Below are 22,529 nucleotides of genomic sequence, written 5' to 3'. Positions count from 1 at the left end.
TGCTGCAAAACATTTCAGGACAGTATCTTCTATCAAGTGGGGTGATCATGTAGTCATCATAGTACACTCATCCGTAGCCATCCACCTACTCTCTACCTAACGTAACCTTTTCCATCCATCCTGCGAGAAAGTCCTCCTCAACACTCTGCACAATGCTCAATGCCTTCTCTGGCGCAATCCACGACTTCCGGCCTTCATCCGGTAGCACCTGCTCCACAACGCCCCACTCAATATCCACCAGAAGATCACTAGCGGGGCTCTGGTCTAGTCGAACGGACGAAATATCGACAGAGGAGCTCATAGGCGCCTCTTGTTCAGACGGTGTGTTCAATGCCTTGCGTGCCTGCTCTTTCTTCATATGCGCAAACGCCCAGTGTAGTACGAGCATGGGACCTTCCCTCTCGAAGATGTCGCGCGGAACCTGATTCTCTTTCACCGCTACCAGGAAGTCTTCTGGTCGTACGGTCCTCAACTCGGAGACCATCCGTTGCAGTTTCCAGACTGCCGCCATCATGTCGCGCCTAGCCCTGTCCGGAAAGTAACACAAGTCAAAGCCGCTGTTCATCCAGACGTGGATGAGAGCTTCTTGGTCAGACTGGTCATCCTCGCCACACGTTTTGGAGAGCCAGGCTTTCATATATGCCTTGATGAAGGCGTTCGCGGCGGGATCGTAGAGGTCGCTGGTGTTCTGACCGAGCGACTCGGCTATCGTGATGAATGCCATAACGATGACATTGTAACGAACGACATCGATGCGATTGGATAGAGTATGGAACTTGGAAACTCCGTAGTGCCAGATGGCGCGGTTGACGTCGAAAGGCTTGGCCGAGTGAGGGCGGTAGTTGCAACGAGCAATATCGTTGTAGTTGCGGAAGAAGAAATCGAGTTGAAGGTCACTGGGGATGTGTGCGATGTACAACGCCGCCTCGTTGGCATTGTAAATGTCATTAATAGTGAGCGGTCGGGTGAGTACCGAGGGATGTATCTTGGAGAGTTTCTGTGCGAGGTTCGAGCGCGCCTTTGCGTCAAGGGCGGACAGGTCGTTGGGGCCAGAGAGGCTCAAGCTCGCCATAGTCGCTTCCATTGGTAGTCGTAGCGAGTAGTTCGCTTGTAGTTAGGAGATGAGAGTATTGAGAAGAGAGATATGAAGTGCTGGACTGACGAGCGTGATCGCGAGTTGACCGTATGTTGAACTGAAAACGCCGACAAGAAAAGTGGGGCCAAGGTGAAAGAGCAAACGGCTTCTTACGACAAGCGCACACTCGCCCCTAGAAAGGGAAAAGATAGCTTGACGAGGTCCTCTTTCATTTCCGTGTGTGATAAGGCTGCAAGTCATTTGCTGTACGAAGAGCAGACATCACGTAAATTTCTTTGACAGGGTAGATGGGAAGGGTTACTTTGACCAGGTGTTAAATTCACATCATATGCTCTCTCTACTTCCCACCACGACCTCAGCCCGCCCCTCTCATCTTCTACCATCCACAACCTAAATGTACTGAACAGTAACCTGCGACCCGCTGTTAATAGTAACATCAGTGTAAACAGTGCTACCCTGCTTAAGATCAATAATAGTAGCACCGCTCAACCCATCCGTTCCACCAGTGCTCAAACTAGCACTCGCCTGCGTAAAGACAACAGTACCAAAGTTGCTCAGCGCAACCAAGCTACCTCCGGACTCGAAGTCCTCTACAATCCACTCTGCGTTCTGACGGCACAGAACAGAACCACTGGGTGCGCTAAGTGTCTGGCTGACCTTCTTTCCGGTGCTCACGTTGGTGAGCGAGACTGTGCCCTTGGTGGTGGAGGTAGCGACAATGTCGACTTGGATGACGTTGCCGGCCTTGACGGCGAAGTTGCTGAAGTCGTAGGCGTAGTCGGGGTACCACTCGTACCAGGCGTCGTAGGAAACGGCGCCGGAGCTGCTGACGGTGAAGTCAATACCTGCTTGGAGCAGACCGCTGCCGCAGGTATCGCCGTCGATGCCGACCCAGGCTGAGGAAGACTCGGTTCCGCCAGAGCCAACGTGCTTGGGTGTAGGTACGGTGAAACGTCCGGTGGCTGACTTGAAGTAGCCAGAGGAGGGTGTCTCGAGGACGGCGCCGGACCAGTTGGAGGAGTAGTCGACGTGGGCGGTGGTGTTGTCGACGTCCGCGACGAACTTGGCGTTCTCTTTCGCGGCTGTGCCGACTAGAATCATGGGCTGGGTCCTGTGACGGCGACTGCCATCAGCACGGGATTGAACGCGCTCAGCGAGGGAGGAAGGACGGGCCAGAACGGAGCCAGTGATGGCGGCGATGATAGCGATGGAAAGCTTCATATTGGATGATGGGACGAGCTTGAAGAACTGAGAATGGAGTCGAAGCGAGGGAAGAGATGGAGAGTAGAACGATAGACTGCTGAAGCGATTGCTGCGTTGATGAGTGCAGTGTTACCAGCGGTGCTCGACACTGTTTATATACTTCCCGGCTCGAGCTCGTACTTCCTGTCGTATACCTCTAGGCACATCGGTATACGATATCGCGATGGCCCAGATCCAACTCTTGATGATACCTTCCTAATACCCACTGGTCAGGCGCATAGCCATCCAGCTAGATTCGCCCTCCATGCTGAACTGGAAAGCGGCCTACAAGATCCATCAGGTCGAACGCCGAGATACGAATTACTGATTGGAAGCCCAGGTCGTTTGGTGAAGGTCTCTTCACCAAAAGATCGGCGAATTACCGGACTGGACAGGGGTATGAGTGGACAGTCCCGCTCGTGTGTTGACTCGGTAGGTATCAGAAGACCCTGATAAGTGATTTTCCTGGTGTACGGGACGAAGTCCGCCTATCACATCACTGTCACTTCGACCACATGTGCGTGAAAGTGTCCGACTTCGTGGTTGTCGTCAGGTTCTCCTGCCTTTTTGGGATAACGCCCGAACGCTCTCTTGCAGATTCGACAGCGAAAGCGAAAGAGGTGGTGGGAGATGCGGTGCTCGACCGTATCGCGACATCTTTGGAGATGTCGCGTGCTCTTCGCAACGTAGTAGGTCTGATTTCCCTGCGTTCCTTATGATCTCCGTCACCTTTACTGTGCGATGGCATTTCTCGCTGTACCTCGGCTCTCGAGAACATCGACATTCTCAAATGCTAATGTGCAAAGGGCCTATGCAACGACGGAAAGCTCCCATAGCGTAAATATGCAGGATAGATTAACTGCAGCAGAAGCTTGTCGTTGCTTATCAGTTGGCGTGTGACTTGGCAAGGATTGGTGTGGTGGTGCTAGTACGGGATAGGAAGTTCGTGATAGGTGATGCCCGGCGTGCACACCTGAAGAGTAGTAAGTCATCCATCTGCCAAGTTAGCTTGCGAAAGCTTGTTCGCGGTGAAATGCTTGAGTTGAGAAGGTGTGTTGAGTGGTGTTGAAGGAGTGTTCGAGATAGACAGGAGGAAGGCCCGATCGGAAAGACCCGTGGACAGTGCGCCATTGGGTTCGGCTGAGCCTCGGCATTCAGAGCCAGTTGCATGAACAACCGGACTGCGACATCGTTGCAACGCCATCAACAACATGGTTGTTGAGATGATTATGGGGACGAATTCCCAGAATGCAGCGGAAGATGACAAGAGTCTGAGTCGCATTACTGCATACATCGCTGTTGTACGCCAACAATGGAAACGTATAGAAAGCAATGTATACTTCAACTTAGGATATGACATGTACTTTCTGGACTCTGAGGTTCTTGTCGGTGTCTAAGGGAAACTTGACTCAGCTGTTTCGCATCAGAATGCCATGGCTGCGAGCGTGCGGCGTAGCAATTGCGGCGTCAGCACCCTCAGGAACGCTGCCTGATCCTCAGGTGCACTTTGCTAAATACCTACCTAGGTACCAACACATCCAGACTCTCTTTAGACACAAGCCTCCGCCATTTGAATATGTCGACCTCGCCAGGAACACGCGTCCGAATGACTTCCAGTTCGAGGACTGCATGTACGGTTTATTCATACCCATCACACGGTGGCATCATTATGAAGCGCTTTACAAACCCTGAGCTGGAGTGCCTTGGCCTCTCGCGCAAGATGTCAAACCTAGTACCGTTCTCCGACCAAGAGCAAGAAGACGCGTTCGCACTACGTATGCTCCATCTAGGCGCGCGTTGGTGGCCATCCCTCAAGTTCTACGAACGCCACACAAGAGACGAACCATATCCTTACGGCCACCACTTCCCATCCGACCTGCATGTTGCCTACACGCCTACTGGTTCAGGCATCTGGGTTCTAGCAGTATGGGCCGAAAACTCACAAACATGGTTGGAAGAATACGATCCGCCCCGAAAGCCCGAAGACTGGGTGGACTTGGCGTATTGCAGAACCATGGAGGAGCGATGTAAGATGTTGGAAGAGTTTGGCGCGACTCTCTATGAGGATATTGAGCAGTGTGATAAGCTGCCGTGGAGTTTGGATGAGGGTGTTAGGGAAGGCAAGAGATACGAGAAGTTGCTGCGGAAGATGGAGGATGATGAATATTTCGAGGATTGGATGATGAGTCTGTGATTGACTGATGTTAGTGAAGGCAAGAGTAGATTGTTTGCTTTAAAAGACGGAGGGAGAAACATCGACTTCTTATAGCATCACTCAGGGACATGAAGAGATAAACGGCTTGTTCGATATGATATGAAATGCACTCACATTGTTCTGTTTACCCGCAACGTCTGCCATAGCTACGACAAAAGTATATCGAGTTAATACATGTCGCTGCTAATTTAGCATAGCCATGACGTGAGCGGACCCTCCCTACGCGCTTAACATTCCGCTCTGATCTCCACTGATCTCCACACTGCTTGTTCTGCCCTCAAGCTTAACCCTGCTCCGCCGCCTTGCGCATACGCTTCTCATGCTTCTTGTGCCTCTTCTTTGTCCTCTTCGCGTACTTCTCCAAAGTCGCAATACGGTTCTTCGCCCAGTTGGGACCGGCGTCGGGAGGCGGGGCTGTAGAAAGGCATTGCAGTTAGCCAAAGCATCGTATAGAGTAAGCAAAACGCAGCAAGAGGACTCCTTACTTCCAAGGTCTCCTCTAAGCAGACGCTCCTTCTCGTCCTCTCGACGCTCATGCTTCCGCTCGAAACGTTGGTGGCGGTGTCCGGACGATTCTGTGCGACAGCTCTGGGTGCGCTTCGGGTTTCGTGGTTTGGGGTCGTGCGGGTTCTGCGAGGGCATCTTGGTGGGGTGCGAGTATTTTCCCTTGTGGCTGGTTAGGCATGCGGCATGCTATTAAACTTGTCTCTCTGATCTATACCTTGCCCGGGTACCAGTACGGATCGTTCTCTTTGGTGTAGTTCTTGGTCAAGTCGCGTCTGATGCTCCTCGCGGTGTCTTTCCGGTCGGCGTGCTCGTCGTCATCAGTCAAAGGGCTGCATTCACGTTCTCTGCTGTCGTCGCGACCGGTTATCGGTTCCTCATCCCGGTCACCCCACGGACTGCGTGGACGACGCTCATACTCATAGCTGGGTTCACGTTTGAAGCCATCTCTTGAGCGATCGCGTTGTCGATCATCGAGTGCGCGCCTCGAATCGCGTCTATCATCACCATCCAGACGGTTACGTGAACGGTCTTCGCGATCACGGCTGCGCTCGCGCCTGCGATCATCGACCCGGCGGTCGCGTGATTGATCATGTCGGTCACGACTAAGCTCGCGTCTGCGTTCATCTCCCCAGCGGTTGCTTGGACGGTCGTCTCGCTCCCGGCTTGGTTCGCGTTTGATGTCGTCACCCCAGCGGTTGCGAGGACGTTCCTGACGCTCACGGCTGGGCTCACGTCTACTATGATAGCTATCATAACCGTGGTAGGTCTGTGGGTAGCTGTCGACGCGTCCCTGCGGTTCGTAGCTCGGCTCGCGTTTGACGCGATTGTCGATGGGATCCTGGAAGTCCGACATCGCGCCGTGGGATGGAGTAGTCAATGCGAAGACAGTGTAATGAGAACGAGAAAGGAAAGGCGAGAGGACGGATTGAAGTGACGGAAGAGAGACCGGACGCGGTTTGAGGAAGCGACAAAAGAAATGACTCGTCGTTGCGAACTTGAAGCCCCGCTGGGACAATCAAGGAGGAACGACGGCAGTATACGGAAGGGAGCAGCGGGCCCGCAATAGCCTGACGACGCGTCCCGTGTTGGGCGCGTATGCTGACACTTTATCAAGACTTACGCGCAATCCAATGTAAACACGGTCGAGATACCTCAGTCTTCACGATGAGAGCGCCACATGATGACTTATCCCAGGCGCAGGAGAAGAAAGTAGCTGTACCTATGACGTCACCACGCTAGATCGCATCCATCTCGACAGGCACGGCCGAACACGAAGGTGACAAAGCTGCAAAACACTGTTGCCTCGGATTACCACATACTTCCACAACAGCCGCCACAGTATCGTATATACACACATCGGACACAATGCATCTCCTAACCACAAGCTGCACTATCGCAGCAACTATACACTTACAATCGAAATTCTCACCGCGGACCAAAGATTGAGAAACAGCCAGTAGAAGTGCCACAACCCATCTCTACAAAGTCGCGATATGGACAGCGTATACACAGTCCGCGCCTCACCCGGCGAAGGACTAGGCTGTTTCGCTTCCACGACCATCCTGCCGGGTACGCTCATCCTTAGCGAAACACCCTTATTCAGCGTCGCAGAACCGCGCAGCAACAGCGCCGTAGTCTTAGCTTTTGCTTCATTGGCCGACTCGCAAAAAACCCAATATCTATCCCTGTACGCGCAGAAAACCTACAAATTGAAAGAGAATGGAGAAGAAGAAGAAGAAGAGGCAAGAGTAATCGACATCTTCAACTCCAACGCCTGGCAAACCGGGAGCCACACATCCATCTGCCCCCTCGCCGCGCGCTTCAACCACAGCTGCATCCCCAACGCATCCTTCGCATTCAACCCGCTCACTGGAAAAATCACAATCCACGCCATCGTACCCATTGTATCAAATTCCCAAATACGATTAAGCTACGAGCGACCCTACCAAACCACCCTCTCGCGGCGCGCAAAACTATCTTCCTACGGCTTCACATGCAGCTGTCCGGCGTGCAGCGACCCCACCCCCGCCAGCGATACCCGGCGCGCGCGAATGGTGGTGCTGGACGCGCGGATCCGGACGGGGCGGCGCCAGCTGTGGAGACGGCCTGTGCCGAAAGCCGCGTTGGAGTTGTGCAGGTTGCTTAAAGAGGAGGGGTTGGTGGGGGAGGCGTTGGGGCTTGCGTGGCATGATGCGGCGGTGGGGTGGAGGAGGCATGGGAGGGTGGATATGGCGGTGCTGTGTGCGGTTAAGGAGTTGGAAATCGCGGTAATATGTTTTGGCAGGGAGAGCTCGGCGGTGGATGTTTCGACGGGGTTCTTGTTGGGGTTGAAGGGGGAGATGGGGATGAAGGCGAAGACGGGTGTTGCTGTGGAGGCTGAGGAGGTTGCGGCTTGCTAGAGAGGGGAGGGGGGCTTGGTATGTGGTCGAGATGTCCTGGGTTGGTGTTGAAGTATGCTCTGGGCATGCCGATTCTTCCATGCCACATCTCACTTCCTTGATTTGTGGCGCAGTGACGATATGTACAATGTGCCACAACCCCAAACAAGCTCTCTTGTCCAACAAACAATGTGCTACCACTTGACATATTCCCTCTTAATGTATTTCCTCCTCGCAAACACATCGTTTCTACCCTCCTACCCTGCACCACTACCTACCCTCTAAACCAGCACAACAACAAGCCAACTCTAGCATGACCAAAACCCCCCTCCCTTCCCACACTTCCCGCAAGACTCCAAAAACCGATCAAATCGTGCGCCTTAAAAGCATCATCCAGCCCCTCACAAAATACCCGTCTGCCCCCCAATCAAATCCATCCCAGTATACCGAACGCCGCAAAAGTTCCACCATGCCGCACATGACCGAATGGCTATGTCCACACTGCTCACATATCAACCGTGGGGAAGGTGGTAGTGGGGAGAAATGCGGGGGGTGTGGGAAGTGATGATGATGATGATGATGATGATGATGGTGGATGAGACGGAGGGAACCGTCTGCGGTTGGGGATATGAGTACCAAAGGAGAAAGATGAGGAGAGAGACGAGAAAGACGACAAGTGGTTAGAGTGTGGGTATCAGGATAGGGAGATTCGAGTAGACGAAGAGGAGGGATGAAAGGAATAAATTGTCGAGTTATTGTTCCGCGAGACACAAGAACCGCGCAAGTAGAATGCCACATTGTCTTGCCAGAACCCGTATATGCTGATATACCGACTTTCCCAAACTCCATCGCTATGCATAAAGATGTATCATCAGACGTATTTCTGAATCCATCGAGTCGTTGTTGCGAGCAACGGTGCATGGGACTTTTTTGGTACCCGAATTGTAAACTCGCAACAACGACTGAATCATCATACGTGACCTTCTCTTTTCCTCTCTCTCACAAATATCTCATCTTCGCCTACCTGACCCGAAGCCGCTTTCCAGCAGGTTCAACACCGCCCTCTTCCCTCGCCGAACTATGCGCTTCAGAACCAGTCCAAACCTGACTCTTCACAGTCGAGGGAACAGTCGAACCGTTTCCTGCTTCACTAACCTCATTCTTTCCCTCCATCTTCGCTCCAGCCGTCGGACCAACCTTCCTCGGCCCCTCAATAGAAAAGGAAAAAACCTCTCTCTCGGGCCTCCTCGACTTCCCTGTCGCCGGCTTCCTAACAGCATTGACATCCTCCTCCTTGAACAGCTGCCCCGTCCTCTTCGTCGCTTCCTTACCCGCCTCCGTCGCTTCTTCCACGATCTCCTCACTGTAGTGCCACATCAGAGCAATCTCACCCCTTACAAGCGCAGTCGCCCAGAGACTGAGCAGCACGCCTGGAACGAGCCAGAGAAGAGCAGGTTGCGCGTGGTTCATGAGATGTAGCGCGGCGAACGTGGCGACCAGACCGCCTACATAGCCCACTAGCGAGGCATTGAAGTACGTTTTCGGAAAAGTGAACGGCGCTTCCTCTTTCTCGTTTTCTTGGGGTGCGGCAGACTTCCACAGCGGGCGTCCCATGAGTGAATGCGTCCAGAAATGGTCGCTCCAGCGGCCTGCCAGGGGTGTAAACTCCGCCTTTACAACCGTGTCCTCGGCTCCTTCTGTTGTTGCTGAGACGCGTTTCTGGCGGCGGAGGTAGAAGAGGTAGAGATCGAAGCGCAGTGCAAGGCCTATCATGAGGCCTGGGATGATGATATCGCCTAGACCGAGCATGGCAGCGGCGTTCTTGCCCGAGGGCGTGGTGGCGGTGCCGGGTTTGGGGAACATGAGTTTGATGGGGACGTCGAGGGAGGATGCTACTGTTACCATGAGAGGACTGGAAGAAGTGGTGTTAGTAGTGTTTCTGTGCAGATGGGTGAAGGAGGAGAAGTACGTACGTGAAAAACACCATGTAGATGTCGTAGAAGAACAACCCCACGAGTATCGCACTTCCAGTCGCAAACGTCGTCGGACTGATGACTTGAATACTGCCATATGCGAAACTGAAACCGAGTAGGTTCGTGAGATACCACGTCTTGTCAACCAGGTTGAAGTAGACGAGCGTAGCCAGCGCTACCACAGCACCGACAAGCGTGTGCGCGCCTACTCTAGCTTTGCCCGCCAGCGCGCGCTCAAGATACAGCTTCAGCGTCCACTTATTGGAGGGCATCGCGCGGTCCGCCCAGAGCCATTCTTTCGCTCCATCGGAAAGTGGTATGCGCGCGAGGAAGCCGGGGAGCGGGCTTGTAATGGGCCCGCTGGCCTTGGTGTTGCCTGCGACAGGCACCGCCCTCCCTGCCTTGCCGTCGACATGGTACAGCGCGCCCCCGAGCACATGTCGCCTTGGAAAGATAATCGAATGCCCAATATCCAGCACATCACTAACCAACTTCGTGACCGCGAAAAACCCAAAGACAGCAAAATACGCATTAAGCGCTTTACTCAATATACTCGGATCCTTGAGCCACTTCAACAAGAAATACAGCGTCGCCAGAGAAATCCCCGCGAAAAGCGGAAACAAGATTATATGTCTTGGTGATAATCCTTCCATCTCGTTCTCCGGCTCCTCCTCCTCCTCGTCTTCAGAATCGCTGTCTTCATCTTCGGTGGCGGCGGGCTGGCGGTCTTTCCGGTTTTTCTTGGGGGGTTTGGCGGCGGTCGAGGGGCGGGTGAGCGAGGCGTGGGCGGCGGCGTAGATGGGGAAGAGGGAGGCGAGGATCATGTGGGCGTAGACGGGGAGGAGCGGTTGGACCTTTGTGAAGGCGTAGGCGACAGTGCCGAGGGCGCTGGCGACGAGGCTGGGCTCGGTGTCTGCCATGGTGCGCAGAGGGGTGGGTGTGTGTTACGCGCAGGTGGACGTGGCTGGTGGGGATTTATAGAGTGATGTGAGAGAGTGAGAGTGGGTGGTGGTGGGGAGGCTGCTGGTGAGCGCACCCAAGGTTACAGAGCTCGATGCAGACAACGTGGCCTATATGCAACCAACCACAAAGACTCCAAACGTCAATGAGTATGGAAGCAACCAGAGTACATTTCACATTCTTTCACCAAGCTTCTTCCGTCGCGCATGCAGACAACGACGCGACAATACGGCACAGTCGCGTCCTTTTCGCAAACAAATTCGGCATGCAAACCAATCAAACATGACGTCGCCGCATCGCGTCCAGCCAAACACCCTGATCGGCGTTCGTGCATGGCCAGACCAGCGACGGCCCAGACCCAGAATAGCCCGTCGATAGATCTAGATCTCGGCCTGCACGAGCGGGACCTTGCATGTTCGCCCCTTCCCTTCCTTCACGCTCGAGCGCGAAAGAAGGAAGATCACCTCGTCTTAGATTCTAGAAGTTGTTGCTTTGGAAGCTGCCAGACTTCCACCACTGCGCCTCCGCCTCCACCCATCCTTGCATGTTCTCCCCCCTTCCTTCACCGCTTCAAATCCTACTAAATCAATTTAATTATCCGTGCGACTGCCGTGTCTCATGATTCAGCATGTCTTTTTGGCCCGACCCCAGATGGCTTTTGGCCTAACCCGGGTGCTCGGTATGTCAGCTTAAAGGTGGTTAATATTAGCTTAAAGGTGCGGAGAAAAGCATGTAGCCTGCATATTCAAATACCGAGGTCAATAAGGACTGGAATAGACGCAGTAGTAGCAATAGAGAAAAAGCATATAGTAGATGCGCAAATGTGTGTTTGTATTGCTACCGAGTGTGTGTATTGTTGTGTTGCAAATGTATGCTGTGTGTTCTTCTGTTTCCTCCCCAAGCTAAACTAGGCCGAAACCCACTGCCACCAGTCTGTCATACTTGCATTCTGCTCCTGCCTGCTCACCGACTCTGGAATGCAAACGATCTCTCCAGAACTTCCCCTCCATCCCCTTAGATTAAAGAATGAATGGAATTCGTGTGTCGCGTATACACTCGTGATGTGCTTAAAAGACGCCCCACAAGAAAAAAAAGATGAGTTCGTGTAGAGAAGGAGAAGGAAAAAAGAAGCAAGAGCGCCGAATGTGCTAAATCGAGAGAGAAGCCGAAACACCCCACTTGTGCAAACAAAGGAAAAAAGCTTAGCAGTCTGATGAAATGCTTGTGTGTGAAACGCCCGAGAGACAACCGGATTACAAGAGGGATATTTTGCGTGCAAAAGACAGGGAAGAAGCAAGGTAAAAAAGGAAGAGGCCGTTGGGTGTGGTTAGACCGGCTGAACCACAGCTTTTTGGCAACAACAACAACAACACCCCCGAACGCGCACGCTAGTAAGACAGGGAGATAGGAAAAAAGAGTTGTAGTGATGGACTCAGCAGGGTGTGAGCCTGCTGGAGACGTTCAGGTCGCGGAGCATGTCAAAGGACATGCCGTCGACGTTGACGCGCTGCTGTGACTCAACGTACACGTCGTGCACGTTGGAGAAGGCGTTGCCCTCCCAAGGCGATACAGCAGTAAGCCTCTTGTTGTGTGGGTGTGGTGGTGTGACTGCCGCGATGACAGCCTGCTTCATCTGCGGGGTGATGGCCAAGCGCTTGCAGTCAAAGTACGACGACGACGACACCGAAGACGAGGTATACGAAGGTGCTGACGTCGAGGTGAGCTGGGGTTGCGAGGGGCAAGACGAGGAGGGGTAGTCGGCGACGTCCTCGTCATCATCGTGCTCTTCCTCAGGTGAGGAACGTGGTAGTGCTGACGGGTCAGGAAACTTGAAGGCTTTAGCCGTAGTGGGCTCTGACTCTTCCTCTAGCGGCGTCGACGAAAATAGAAACGACGAATTGTGGTGCGAGGTCTCGTAGTAGCCTAGGATGGACGGCGTGAAGTTGCTGCCCTTGGAGTTGGGGCCTTGTTCACTGGAAAAGGTATACTCCGGGAGGGGAAGCGCCTCGTCATCCGTGTCGTCGTCGGTGGAGCTCCAGGCCGAGAATTGACTCTTCATCGGCGGTCGCACTGGGGGTATTTCGATGGCCTTTGGTCCATCGGTCTGGCGGCGTGCATTTGGGTTTGGCGACGTCGGCACTCGAGGAAACGATAGATCCGGACACGATCGGGGAGAGAGGGATGAGGTGGGGCGATGGTTGGATTGGTACGTCGGTATTGACTTGAGTTGGTTCTTGATGAAAGCGGCAAGGTTAGCGGAATAGTCGCCTAGCGTGGGTGACATATTCCGAGGTTCGCCATCGTTTACATGTGCGACCACGGTCGAAGTGCTGTTATCCGTGGCATCGGATGGCATGCGAGAGTGAGACCATTTTGCGTCAAAGGGAGATTCTTGGTCTTGAGGGGTGGGTAGGGCGGCGAGGCCTTCGAGAAACTTGAGGTGGTCCTGGGGGTTGAAGAGACGGTTGACTTCGTCGTCGACGGATTGGTTGCGTCGAGCTCGGCGTTTCCGGACGGCGGCTCTTCCCTCAGCAAGAATAAGGAGTGCTTCTGGGGTTGAGCAACCCAGAGCCTCAACAATGGGAAACGAGTTACTTCTTTGTCTCTGCATGCTGTGTCGGGGGCTCGCTCTGCGAGGGGATGGCGAGGAGTGGTGGGAGTCCATGGTGTATATTAGTCCGGATAGAGCGGGAGAGGTGCTAGTTCATGGCCGCAGAGCCGCGGAGTGAGTCGATGCTGGGAGCGAGGAGTCCTAAATACACAGTGCAGGTTGAGGGCAGACGTCCAGGGGGTGTTGTGACAGTGCTGGTCCACGGAGCAAAAGGAAAAGAGAGTTGCCGCGTGTAAAACGGATGGCAAGGCTACTTTGAAGCCAGAAAAACGGTCGACGGATCAGGTCAGGATGGCATTAGTGGCCCATCTCGCTTCCCAGGCCCCAGGCAGCCCTAGCCCGACAAGAAAATGCTCTCCTATGGGCCCAAGCCGAAAAGTACGAGTTGGCAGGCAGGCGTACGGGCACATGACGTTTACAGCCCTCGACCAGCGACATGGGTGGGTCTTGCACGGCCTTGGAAAAGCGCACTCGAAGGATGAACTATGCTGCACCCCTGGATGGCGTGCACCCATCTGCCGGATCCCGCTGGCGTTTCGCAGCGCTGCCCAATGGGGGCCGAGAGGGCGTGCGGCCTGTCATGCGCCGTCTGCTACCGTCGTGGCAAAGCACCGGAATCTCCGTTTTGCCATGGAGGGTTCGCGTTGGAGCGCCTGATGGTGAGAAAGCTCGCAGCCTGTCAGCGGTGGTGGAGGGCCTGCGCAGACGTGCCGCGACAGCCTGCGTGAACCATCGTACCCACATCAAACGAGGCCTGTTGCGTGAGGTCGTGGTGATCATGATCGACGCTACCCTTGCTTTTTTCCCTCGCTGTGCTGTTTCTCCAAGGCCTGATCAGCCCTGCCACTGATGCGTTTGGCCCGACGATCTGTCTCTGACTGGCCGCAGCTAAGATAAAAGTGCGATCGATCAGCACTGGCCGCGCAAGCGAAACTCTGCTGTACATGTAAACGGCGGTTCACGTACCCTCGCGTCGTCGTGATGTAGGAATTACACCTCACCTGCGCTGCATACACGGGCGCCCTCGTAATTGTCCGAGGTGGGTGAATGTGCGCCGTGCTAGAGCAGGTACGCCGAAAAAAGAATAACCGGCCCGACTCGAGCAGACGCGACACTGGTCCGAGGCTGAGCAACGCGTTCGCATCACGAAACCCGCGATAGAGTTGGATTTCCAGGGTCCTGAAGAGTCATACCCTCCGTGCCGATGCCATTTGGTCGGATATCCGGTGCCGTGTGGGATTCGATAGGTCCGACTGTGGCTGCAATACCGTAATCACTGGCGGCGTCCCTCCGATAGCCTCAGCTGTCAGACTGAAACTGTCGCACCGACAATTTACTTTGTACTGCACTCTGCGACTCACTGGTAACCTCGTGAACTCTCAATTCACCCCTCATTTGCTTTTCTCGTCGCCTTGTAAGGCTTCGGCTGCGCCCTGGTGCTCATCTTACCCCCGTCCAAGCGTCGCTTCCTGGCCATGTCGGGCTGTTTCCGCATGCAGCTTTGGTCGCCCGGGCATCAACACCGCATCTTTTTTTTCACGATTGACATCATCACCGCGCTCACGAGTTGTGCGCATGCAGCAGCCTGATCAGCACGGTGCGCTGGATTTGCCCGAACAACTCCTCTGACATGCGAAACCACGACGCCCCGGGCCACCGTCCGAGCCTCGCCGCCGTCGCTACCAAAAGGGCTGCCTGCCCAACGGCGGCGCCTTCCCGGATTGCTTCACTTTCTCGCTGGCACCTACTTGCATGTCTGTGTCTTCAATTGTTTCACCACCCTCGACGGCAGTAGCCCCGCAGGAGGTATGCCATTGTGCGACAATCCCATCTTCGATCCCCCCACCACCTCTCACCACCTCACCATCTACTGCGACACCTACCCGCCCATCTAACTTTGCATCCTCACCCCATCTCACGTAATGCGTTCGACCGCATCCTAGGGCACCATCACCACACCCCGCCGGTCCTTTTTCCTAGAGTCGGCTCGATCCGACCAACCCATGCTATTCGGCAATTATATCGCGGGCCTTGTCATTCTCTCGGTGCTACCTCTGCTTTTTATCCTGGCGCGCTTCTACTCAAAGCGCACGCGACTACTGCCATGGACTATTGATGATACGTTTTTGGTGTTGGCCCTGGTATGGCCTGACCCCTTTACAGAAGGCACTCTCTAACCACGCTGGGTAGCTCCTTCTCTACGTGGTGATGGCAATGTTTATTGTTTGCGAGTCGCCCACGTCAGCGATTCATACTGCGTTGCTAATTTTCTGAAGCGATGGCTGCTAGTCTTGTCCGTCAACACATGGTGACAGCTGCCACGGCGGATCTCAAGCGAACGCTGATAGTATGACATTCTTGCTGTGGATAACATTCTGGCTGTGAGGCGGGCGCTCACGCTCACAGATACTGTGGCTCTTCCGGCTTCCCCTAGCCATATGCACAGCCTTCACTCGATGCGCAATTCTCATCTTCTTCATTCGGACCTTATACACCAGGACGTACAGCTGGTTGAGATACGGTGGTATTGTCAAACCTTACACATCCACCACCATCCGGTATCCACATGTTTATTAATCCAAACCACAGCTCACTTTTGTACCATTGCGGCAATCGCCCTAGGACTAGCGTCTGTCATGGTAATCGCGCTCCACTGTCGGCCGATCAAGCAAAACTACACAATACCCTTCGAGGATCCACGATACTGCTTCCGACTGAAGCCTTGCGTGGTCACCATAGCGGTGCTGGGAGTAGTCCTAGATGCGGTCATCTGGTGTTTTCCGCACTATGTGGTCTGGCATCTGAAGCTGCGCCATTCCCACAGGGTGGCTGTGTCGGCCATATTCGCATTTGGGTTGTTGTGCGATCAGGGACCATCCTCTCTCAGTCATGGCTAACGTGAGTAGCAACATGTTCATTGGTGCCTTCCGCGTCGACTCACTGGCCGATGTCGCATACCAAGGCGACGTAACGTACGGCATGGGCAACACTCTGATGTGGGCAATCGCCCAGATAAGTACTGGTATTATTGTAGCATGTCTGCCTCATCTACGTCCTCTATTCGACTGCATTCTGCCACGCCGGCTCATCCACCTCAGCACCCGCAAATCCAAGACTCAATCCAAAGCCTCTCAGGTCTCAGCTCAGTCTGTACTCGTTCCTCCAATCGTCCAAAGCAGAGCTGGATCCATTGTTGTCACTACGCAGATCGCTGTTCAGCCCGGTTCGCCAAATCTGTTACCACCTCCACCACCGCCGATAGATATCGTGGATGGGCAGCTCGACCCTTTGGGCCCGATATTTCACGTTGAGCCAGGACCTGCGAAGCGTGCGAGGATAGTGTCATACGATTGTGGTGTGTCGCCGCGTGGCTGTGGCCTTCCTTATTGAGCTGAGGCTGATGTCGTGTTTTCCTACAGATGCGCACTGTTGCATGCACTTCGCTTCCTCTCCGCATACCTAGTTTGGTACTTCTCTGGGTGTTTGAAGCCCGACAATATGAGATAGTTATTCTTCAAGTGTTAGGACGTACGTGGACCATCCAGCCGCCGCCAGCTGAATGATTCGCTCGTCCCTCAAAGCTGTGACGCCTTCAAATCTCTTCTTGAAGTCCGCATCCGTTGCTAGACCCAACTGGCCCCTGCTATTGTCTCCCGCCGCGAACAAAACTCTTTTGACCCTTCCTTCCGTCTTACACGTTTGGGCTGCCACTAGGATGTGGCCATGACCAACCGCTACCTCGTACACCTTTGCGTCCTGACCATCTATCCGGACGTCCAAGCACTTGACAAACTCATCTTGAACGTCATCAGCACTGATGCCTGTTACCAGTGCGCTTGTTTCAGGATTGCCATTCAGCACGTCCAATTCTTCATTTGACCCAGGACATGCCTGACCCCATAAGAAGAGTTCGCCGTCCGAGTCGAAGGCCGCGCTCATGTACCCGCCCGATGCCACCTTGTTGACGTAGGTGACCTCAAGGTAAGGCACGGGCGCAATGTCTAAAGCATCATCATACGGTCGGCCCAAGCACTTCTCATACCTCGGATCCCTTGTCTCCGTCCAAACGTGCCCATCGGCGTCTAGCGCAGTCATCGTTGTAGCATTCCCAACGCACAGCGGGAATTCGCCAAGTTCGTAAGGAAGGACCGTTACTCCGGTCCCCTCACCCTTCTCACCGGCCTCAAGATAACGCCGGAAAGCCGCAAAGTCTTTGACCCGCACCACCGACTCCACAGCCGCGGAACGATACTCAACGTAAACCAGTACATGCCCCTCACTCCCGATCTTCACGTCCCTCACGATCTCAACCTGGTCGCTTACAGTGAAAGTTTGTATGTCTGGTACGCCATTGTCCTCGATCTCAACATCGGTACCAAACATGACGACCTTCTGATCCGCTGCTTTCCGGTCGATGTCCTCCCCACTCTTGTCAGTCAACACATACCCCCTCAATCCATCGTGCATCGTGCTACCGAAGAAGATGATCTCGCTTCCATTATCGCGATTTGGACCGAGGGGAATCGCTCGTTTCAGATCGCTGTCGCTGGTCAAGTATTCTTTCTGAGCAGCCGTGAGGCCTGTGCCCATGTACCGAACGTGTGGTTCCCCAACACCATCACCACTACCACCATTCTTATTCCCCTCTCCATCTCTATTTCCACAATCGACTGGGTTGCTGCAAGCGACCACAGCGTCGCACCAACCCGCCCAAAGCACTCTGATGCTCTGTGCCTGCAAAATACACCCAGTGCTCCCCGCGCTAGTCCCAGGGCGAGCACCCTCGTGTTTCACACCAAAAGCGTACAGCCGCATAGTGCGATCCCGACTGTCTTGTAGCGGACGAACAACAAACAAGCGGTTCGAAACAGAAAGTAGAAACGAGAACGACAGAAGCAACGCGGCCGTTGGGATCTGTAACCAATGTTGTCGATCGTTTACGCCTCTTCCCGTGTCGATCTGCGGGCGGCGCGTGGGGTTGGGGTTGGGGGGTGTGGGTGGAGGTGTTACCGTACCAAACATTTACCGTGTCGCGTAACGTGTTGTGACAGATCCTTGGATGGGCCAGATGGGTCTTAGCGTCGACGCGACGCGACGCGCATTAGAAGATTCGTAGACGCAGGACGCAGGACGCGTTCGTCCATCCCTAGCGTAGGCGCGTACGTACGCGTCCTTCCAAGCTTGCTGTTCTGCGGTCGACCCCGAGTTGCCCGCGGAAATCTTAACCTCTGAAGCTCCACACACGGTGCGCTTTGTCTGCCCACGTCTGTGTTTCCATGGTTAATCTTAATTAAAGTTGGATGTTTGGTAGACTTTCGCAAACAACTGTAACAGTGACAGCGCGGGAAGCGGGTTGCGGGAACCGTTTTCTTTTACTTTGCGCTTCGCTTCGCATTGCCATTGCTGATTGAGTTCGAAACATTGCCCGTTCCTCCATTGTGGGCGGGTCCCTCAACGCTTGACTGAAGTGTGGGATGACGTAGAACGGGTGTGTGGGGAAATTGCGATGACAGCAGAGCCTCAGGATAATGTCACTGCCTTGTAGCCTTGGGTGGCGAACTACTAATCAAGGACGTGGACATTGGAACGGAGACACGAGGGGGAAGTTGGAAGGATTGGATTAGGCGCCCTACTACCCTCGACTGACGACAGCAGACAGCACAATGCCAACCATGTCAATCCATCACGCGCCTGCATCATCATGCAAGATACGCGAGACGACATCCCAATCTCCTCGAATCCTTCGACCTATACCAACTGCGTCATCTGCCGCTTATTCTGGTGCTTTCCCCGCAGCCCGCTTCCTGCTTCCTTGATCTCGTTTATCACAATAGCCCTGGAGTGGTCTGTTCGCATCGATAGGAGGACACGAGACGAGACGAGAAAGGAAGGAGCGAACCGAAGCTGACGAACCCCTCATCCGTACCATGAATAGCAGAGTTATGGATTAGACGAGCACCCAGTGCCACTTGGTCATACCTAACCGCTGGAAGAAGGAAAATAGCGAGGACTTTGGTACGAGGCCGGCGTAGGTGGACTGCCACCATGAGGCGAAGGTACCTGCATACAGTCATTGTGTTAGCGCTTTCTTCCAAGTCAAGTCAAATCAGTTTCTTCCCGTTCAATTCGCTTGACATTTCCGTGTCCTTTTCTTCCAACCGCTTTTCTTTGGTCACGAAATATCCCAAGGCTGTTTTGCTTTTTGCAGGTTTCCACGGAACGTACTGTCGCATCTTCATCCCCGGATTCCCACGTCGCTGGAAACGAAGGGGAAGTAACACCCATACTTTCATACTCTCACACTTTCACACTTTCATACTACACGTACCTTCAACCGGCCCCAGTTCAGCAAAACCAAGCGCTTCCAACACCCACGGCGCGACGATAGCGAGGACGCCCAGGGCAATGACGGTGCACATGACCGGGTGCTCGATGACAAAGCCCTCAATGCTTTGGGCGGCTTCCCAGGCTTTGTCGCAGGCGGTGGAGATGGTGGGACCGAGTTCTTCGTGCGACGCGCGGAGAGCGGTGGTGAGGCGCGAGAGGATGTGTTGGGCGAGCGTGGTGCGCCAGCCGGAGGTGCCGACGAGGGCGTCTAGGTGCATGCGCAGGTGGGCGCCGGTGAGGCGGGTGGTGAGGAGTTTTTCGACGACGGAGTCTGCGATCTCATCTGTGACCTCTTCTGTAGGGTGGGTGTTGGAGGTAGCGGTGGAGAGCAATGCGACTTTCTCGTCGGGGTAAGTGTCGTGCTCCGGCTCCTCGGTGCCGCAGGGGAAGCAGGCGAGGATTGCTTGGAGTCGCGCCATCGCCATGTTGTCAGCTTCTTTGGTGGTAGTTGGTTGAAGATGGAGTGGTGGTGAGTGCGATATTGATATGTGTTCTGGCTTAGCGCTTGTGGCACTGCTGCGCCGCAGGAGCGGTGATGGTGAGGGTGACACAGAGCAGCCTCGCCCAATCGTTTTTTGAACGCCACAAGTATGCGACGCAGAAGAGTATGGGGAGGTAGGCTGCAAGGCTGCAGGCAAGGCGCACTCTCATCTGTTAACAAGCCTAAGGACGATGTGAATGCAGTACAGCAATCTTACCAGATCTTGGTAAGCGCTTCTATCAGGTGCTGCCTCTGAGTTGCAAGTCACATTTTGGAGCAGTCCATCTCACGAGGATCATTGTCTACGGAATCTGTTGCGCGCTTATGCCCGTACAGTCTGGTGTAGTCTTGTTCTTTTCCAACAGGATCGAGACACAACAACACGTTTATGGCGATCGGTTGCTTGATGTAACACTGGCACGATTCGATGCCTCCAGGTAAAGGTGACGTTCGATGGGATCAAGTTCGCGTACACAGTTGCCATGTTTGTTCCGCTGGGCACTTGCCATGTCGTCTGATACTCTCTTACCGCAATTGGCACCGCTCAGCTGTTCTTACCTTTACTCCATCCTGCAGCACGCTAGAGCAATACAAAGTGAAGTGCAGCTTCTTGATCTTCTAAACATCCATCGTCTTCTCATCGTTCATTTCGAATCAGACGCTTTCATCATTCAGTAAGAGGTCGACTAACACTGACAACTGTCTTCCCCTCGATCGTTGCACGAGATGGGCGGCCATGCCTTCAAAGGACTGTATTGTCCCCGCATCTCCCCATCGGTCTACGAGAGGGTCAAAGCAGAGACGAAAGCCGCGCTGCAGACTGTCTTCGCGCAAGTCGTGGTACCAACTGAGATGCCCGGCAAGGTATGACTACACATTTACCACGCTGCTCACCTGCTGACACCCACAGGATGACTACGGCGACGTCGACTTCCTAGTCTGCTCCCCTCTCCACTCCGAAGGCACCACCGCACTCGACGCATTCCCCTGGCAAAGCACCGTCTCTCTCATCAAAGACGTCCTCGATACCACACATGGACGCCAAGGCTTTCTCACCAGAGACTGCATGTACTTCGCCATCGACTCGCCCCACGGCGAAGAGAACTACTTCATCCAGATCGATGTCAAAGTCTGCTTCAAGCCGGAGTTGTTTCACTGGTGTCACTTCGAGCTCAACTACGCAAGCAACAGCAAGATGATCGGCAGTATGGTCAAACCGCTGGGCCTCACCATGGATCCTGAGGGTATACACATCCGCGTCGAAGAGATGGAAGAGACGAATTTTCCTGGTAGCATGGTGTGGGTTAGCAAGGATCCGAAAGACGCGCTGAGGATTGTGGGCTTGGATTGGAGGATCTTGAATGGGGGATTCAAGACTAAGGAGGAGAGTAAGTTATTGATTTGCGCTGTTTGCGACTTTTTGCTGATAGTTATATTCAGTCTACAAGTACTTGACTGGCTCCTGGCTCTTCCACCCAGGTCACTTCGCCGCACGACTGGCCGAGGAAAAGTATAACGACCGACTTGAAGATCGCGCGCCGTACTGGACACATTTCATCAAAGAATGGGTTCCGCAGCATTACCCTGGCTACTGTCCTATTCAGCAGACTGCAGACAGCGAAGAGGATGACAGCAAAGTCATTGAGCACGTCGATCAAGACCTCTCAGCATGGCAAACCAGCACCAGAGCAGCTGTCCGCAACAAAGTCTTCACCATGTTCCCGCATGTGGCGACCGCATACTACACCAAGCGCGCCGCATGGGTCAAAGAGCGCGAAGAGCAGAGATTGCGCGAGCTTATCACCCAAGCCATTCCAACTGGTAAGAATGGACGGAGTAGCGACGTACCCGTTCCAATCATCATAGTCAAACAGCTTCAGCCGCAGACCCCCGATCTCGAACCCACAGCTACAGGCGAGCTAACACCGCCGTTGACACCACCGCTCACACCCGGCTTGTCGACCAATGCCTCACCCATCTCACCGAGCGCTTTAGTCCCACCTCCCCTCTCCCCATCTCTATCAACCACCACCTCCTCCCCAAACCCAGCAAACCCAGCCCTCCACGTCGCCCCCCTCCCCTACGTACCACCCCTCCCATTCTCCGCCTCCCCACCTCCACCCAACATGTCCGCCGCCGCAAAACTCCTCTGTCTCTTCCGCTGGACACTCTTCTGCCCCTCCACCGGCACACCTTACCTCGCCACCGTGCCGCGCGACAAGGACTTTACGATGGCATGGGCAGATGCGCAGTATGCTGGTGCAACGGATGGGGTGTTAGTAAGGTGGGCGGAGGAGGTGTGGTGGAGGGTTTGGGTTAGGCAGTGTGTGGTTAATTATCGGGGGATGTGGAAGAGGAGGTGGGAGAAGAAGGAGAAGGCGGAGAGGAAGGGGGCTGTGGAGGGGGAGAAGGCTGGCGTTGAGAGTGAGAAGGTTGGGGTGGGAGGGAAAGAGAAGGGAGGAGTGGAAGGAAAAGAGAAGGTTGTTGAGGTGGGTGGAGAGAGGGTGGAGAAGGTTAGGGGGAGGTTGGGGAGATTGAATGAGGGGTTGATGGGTTTGGTTTGGTGAGTCGGGTTGCAGGGTGGTGAGGGATGGGTATGGTTAATCCCGTTTTCTTGTGGGATAGGAATGGATTTGGAGTTTGGGCGGGACTTTATTCGGGATATCCCATCTGGGCACT

General features: G+C 54.2%; 9 protein-coding genes across 9 annotated transcripts; 2 read left to right on the top strand and 7 right to left on the bottom strand.

The window, feature by feature from the left end:
• Positions 1-85: 85 nt before the first annotated feature.
• On the bottom strand, positions 86-1,084 carry J4E78_010675 (uncharacterized protein; the record flags this gene model as incomplete). Its single annotated transcript, XM_049371251.1, has 1 exon — positions 86-1,084. One exon carries the CDS (start codon positions 1,082-1,084, stop codon positions 86-88), a length of 999 nt encoding a protein of 332 aa, XP_049217009.1.
• Positions 1,085-1,486: 402 nt separating this feature from the next.
• Positions 1,487-2,317, bottom strand: J4E78_010674 (uncharacterized protein; the record flags this gene model as incomplete). Its single annotated transcript, XM_049371250.1, has 1 exon — positions 1,487-2,317. The coding sequence occupies one exon, from the start codon at positions 2,315-2,317 to the stop codon at positions 1,487-1,489; it is 831 nt and encodes a 276-aa protein (XP_049217008.1).
• A 1,690-nt stretch (positions 2,318-4,007) lies between these two features.
• Positions 4,008-4,532, top strand: J4E78_010673 (uncharacterized protein; the record flags this gene model as incomplete). The annotated part of the gene is made up of 1 exon (XM_049371249.1): positions 4,008-4,532. One exon carries the CDS (start codon positions 4,008-4,010, stop codon positions 4,530-4,532), a length of 525 nt encoding a protein of 174 aa, XP_049217007.1.
• A 304-nt stretch (positions 4,533-4,836) lies between these two features.
• Positions 4,837-5,480, bottom strand: J4E78_010672 (uncharacterized protein; the record flags this gene model as incomplete). Its single annotated transcript, XM_049371248.1, has 4 exons — positions 4,837-4,967; positions 5,039-5,219; positions 5,275-5,402; positions 5,477-5,480. The coding sequence occupies 4 exons, from the start codon at positions 5,478-5,480 to the stop codon at positions 4,837-4,839; spliced, it is 444 nt and encodes a 147-aa protein (XP_049217006.1).
• A 2,978-nt stretch (positions 5,481-8,458) lies between these two features.
• Positions 8,459-10,331, bottom strand: J4E78_010671 (uncharacterized protein; the record flags this gene model as incomplete). The annotated part of the gene is made up of 2 exons (XM_049371247.1): positions 8,459-9,350; positions 9,412-10,331. The coding sequence occupies 2 exons, from the start codon at positions 10,329-10,331 to the stop codon at positions 8,459-8,461; spliced, it is 1,812 nt and encodes a 603-aa protein (XP_049217005.1).
• A 1,472-nt stretch (positions 10,332-11,803) lies between these two features.
• On the bottom strand, positions 11,804-12,982 carry J4E78_010670 (uncharacterized protein; the record flags this gene model as incomplete). The annotated part of the gene is made up of 1 exon (XM_049371246.1): positions 11,804-12,982. The coding sequence occupies one exon, from the start codon at positions 12,980-12,982 to the stop codon at positions 11,804-11,806; it is 1,179 nt and encodes a 392-aa protein (XP_049217004.1).
• A 3,507-nt stretch (positions 12,983-16,489) lies between these two features.
• Positions 16,490-17,572, bottom strand: J4E78_010669 (uncharacterized protein; the record flags this gene model as incomplete). Its single annotated transcript, XM_049371245.1, has 1 exon — positions 16,490-17,572. One exon carries the CDS (start codon positions 17,570-17,572, stop codon positions 16,490-16,492), a length of 1,083 nt encoding a protein of 360 aa, XP_049217003.1.
• A 1,357-nt stretch (positions 17,573-18,929) lies between these two features.
• Positions 18,930-19,794, bottom strand: J4E78_010668 (uncharacterized protein; the record flags this gene model as incomplete). Its single annotated transcript, XM_049371244.1, has 2 exons — positions 18,930-19,042; positions 19,311-19,794. The coding sequence occupies 2 exons, from the start codon at positions 19,792-19,794 to the stop codon at positions 18,930-18,932; spliced, it is 597 nt and encodes a 198-aa protein (XP_049217002.1).
• Positions 19,795-20,576: 782 nt separating this feature from the next.
• Positions 20,577-22,417, top strand: J4E78_010667 (uncharacterized protein; the record flags this gene model as incomplete). Its single annotated transcript, XM_049371243.1, has 3 exons — positions 20,577-20,714; positions 20,761-21,238; positions 21,291-22,417. The coding sequence occupies 3 exons, from the start codon at positions 20,577-20,579 to the stop codon at positions 22,415-22,417; spliced, it is 1,743 nt and encodes a 580-aa protein (XP_049217001.1).
• Between the last annotated feature and the right edge of the window lie 112 nt (positions 22,418-22,529).

The sequence above is a fragment of the Alternaria triticimaculans genome, assembly GCF_023758025.1.
Source record: "Alternaria triticimaculans strain BMP 0046 chromosome Unknown scaffold_37, whole genome shotgun sequence".
NCBI classification, from domain to species: domain Eukaryota; kingdom Fungi; phylum Ascomycota; class Dothideomycetes; order Pleosporales; family Pleosporaceae; genus Alternaria; species Alternaria triticimaculans.
Note: the sequence above shows the minus strand (reverse complement) of the source record. Positions and strands in the feature narration are given on the sequence as shown.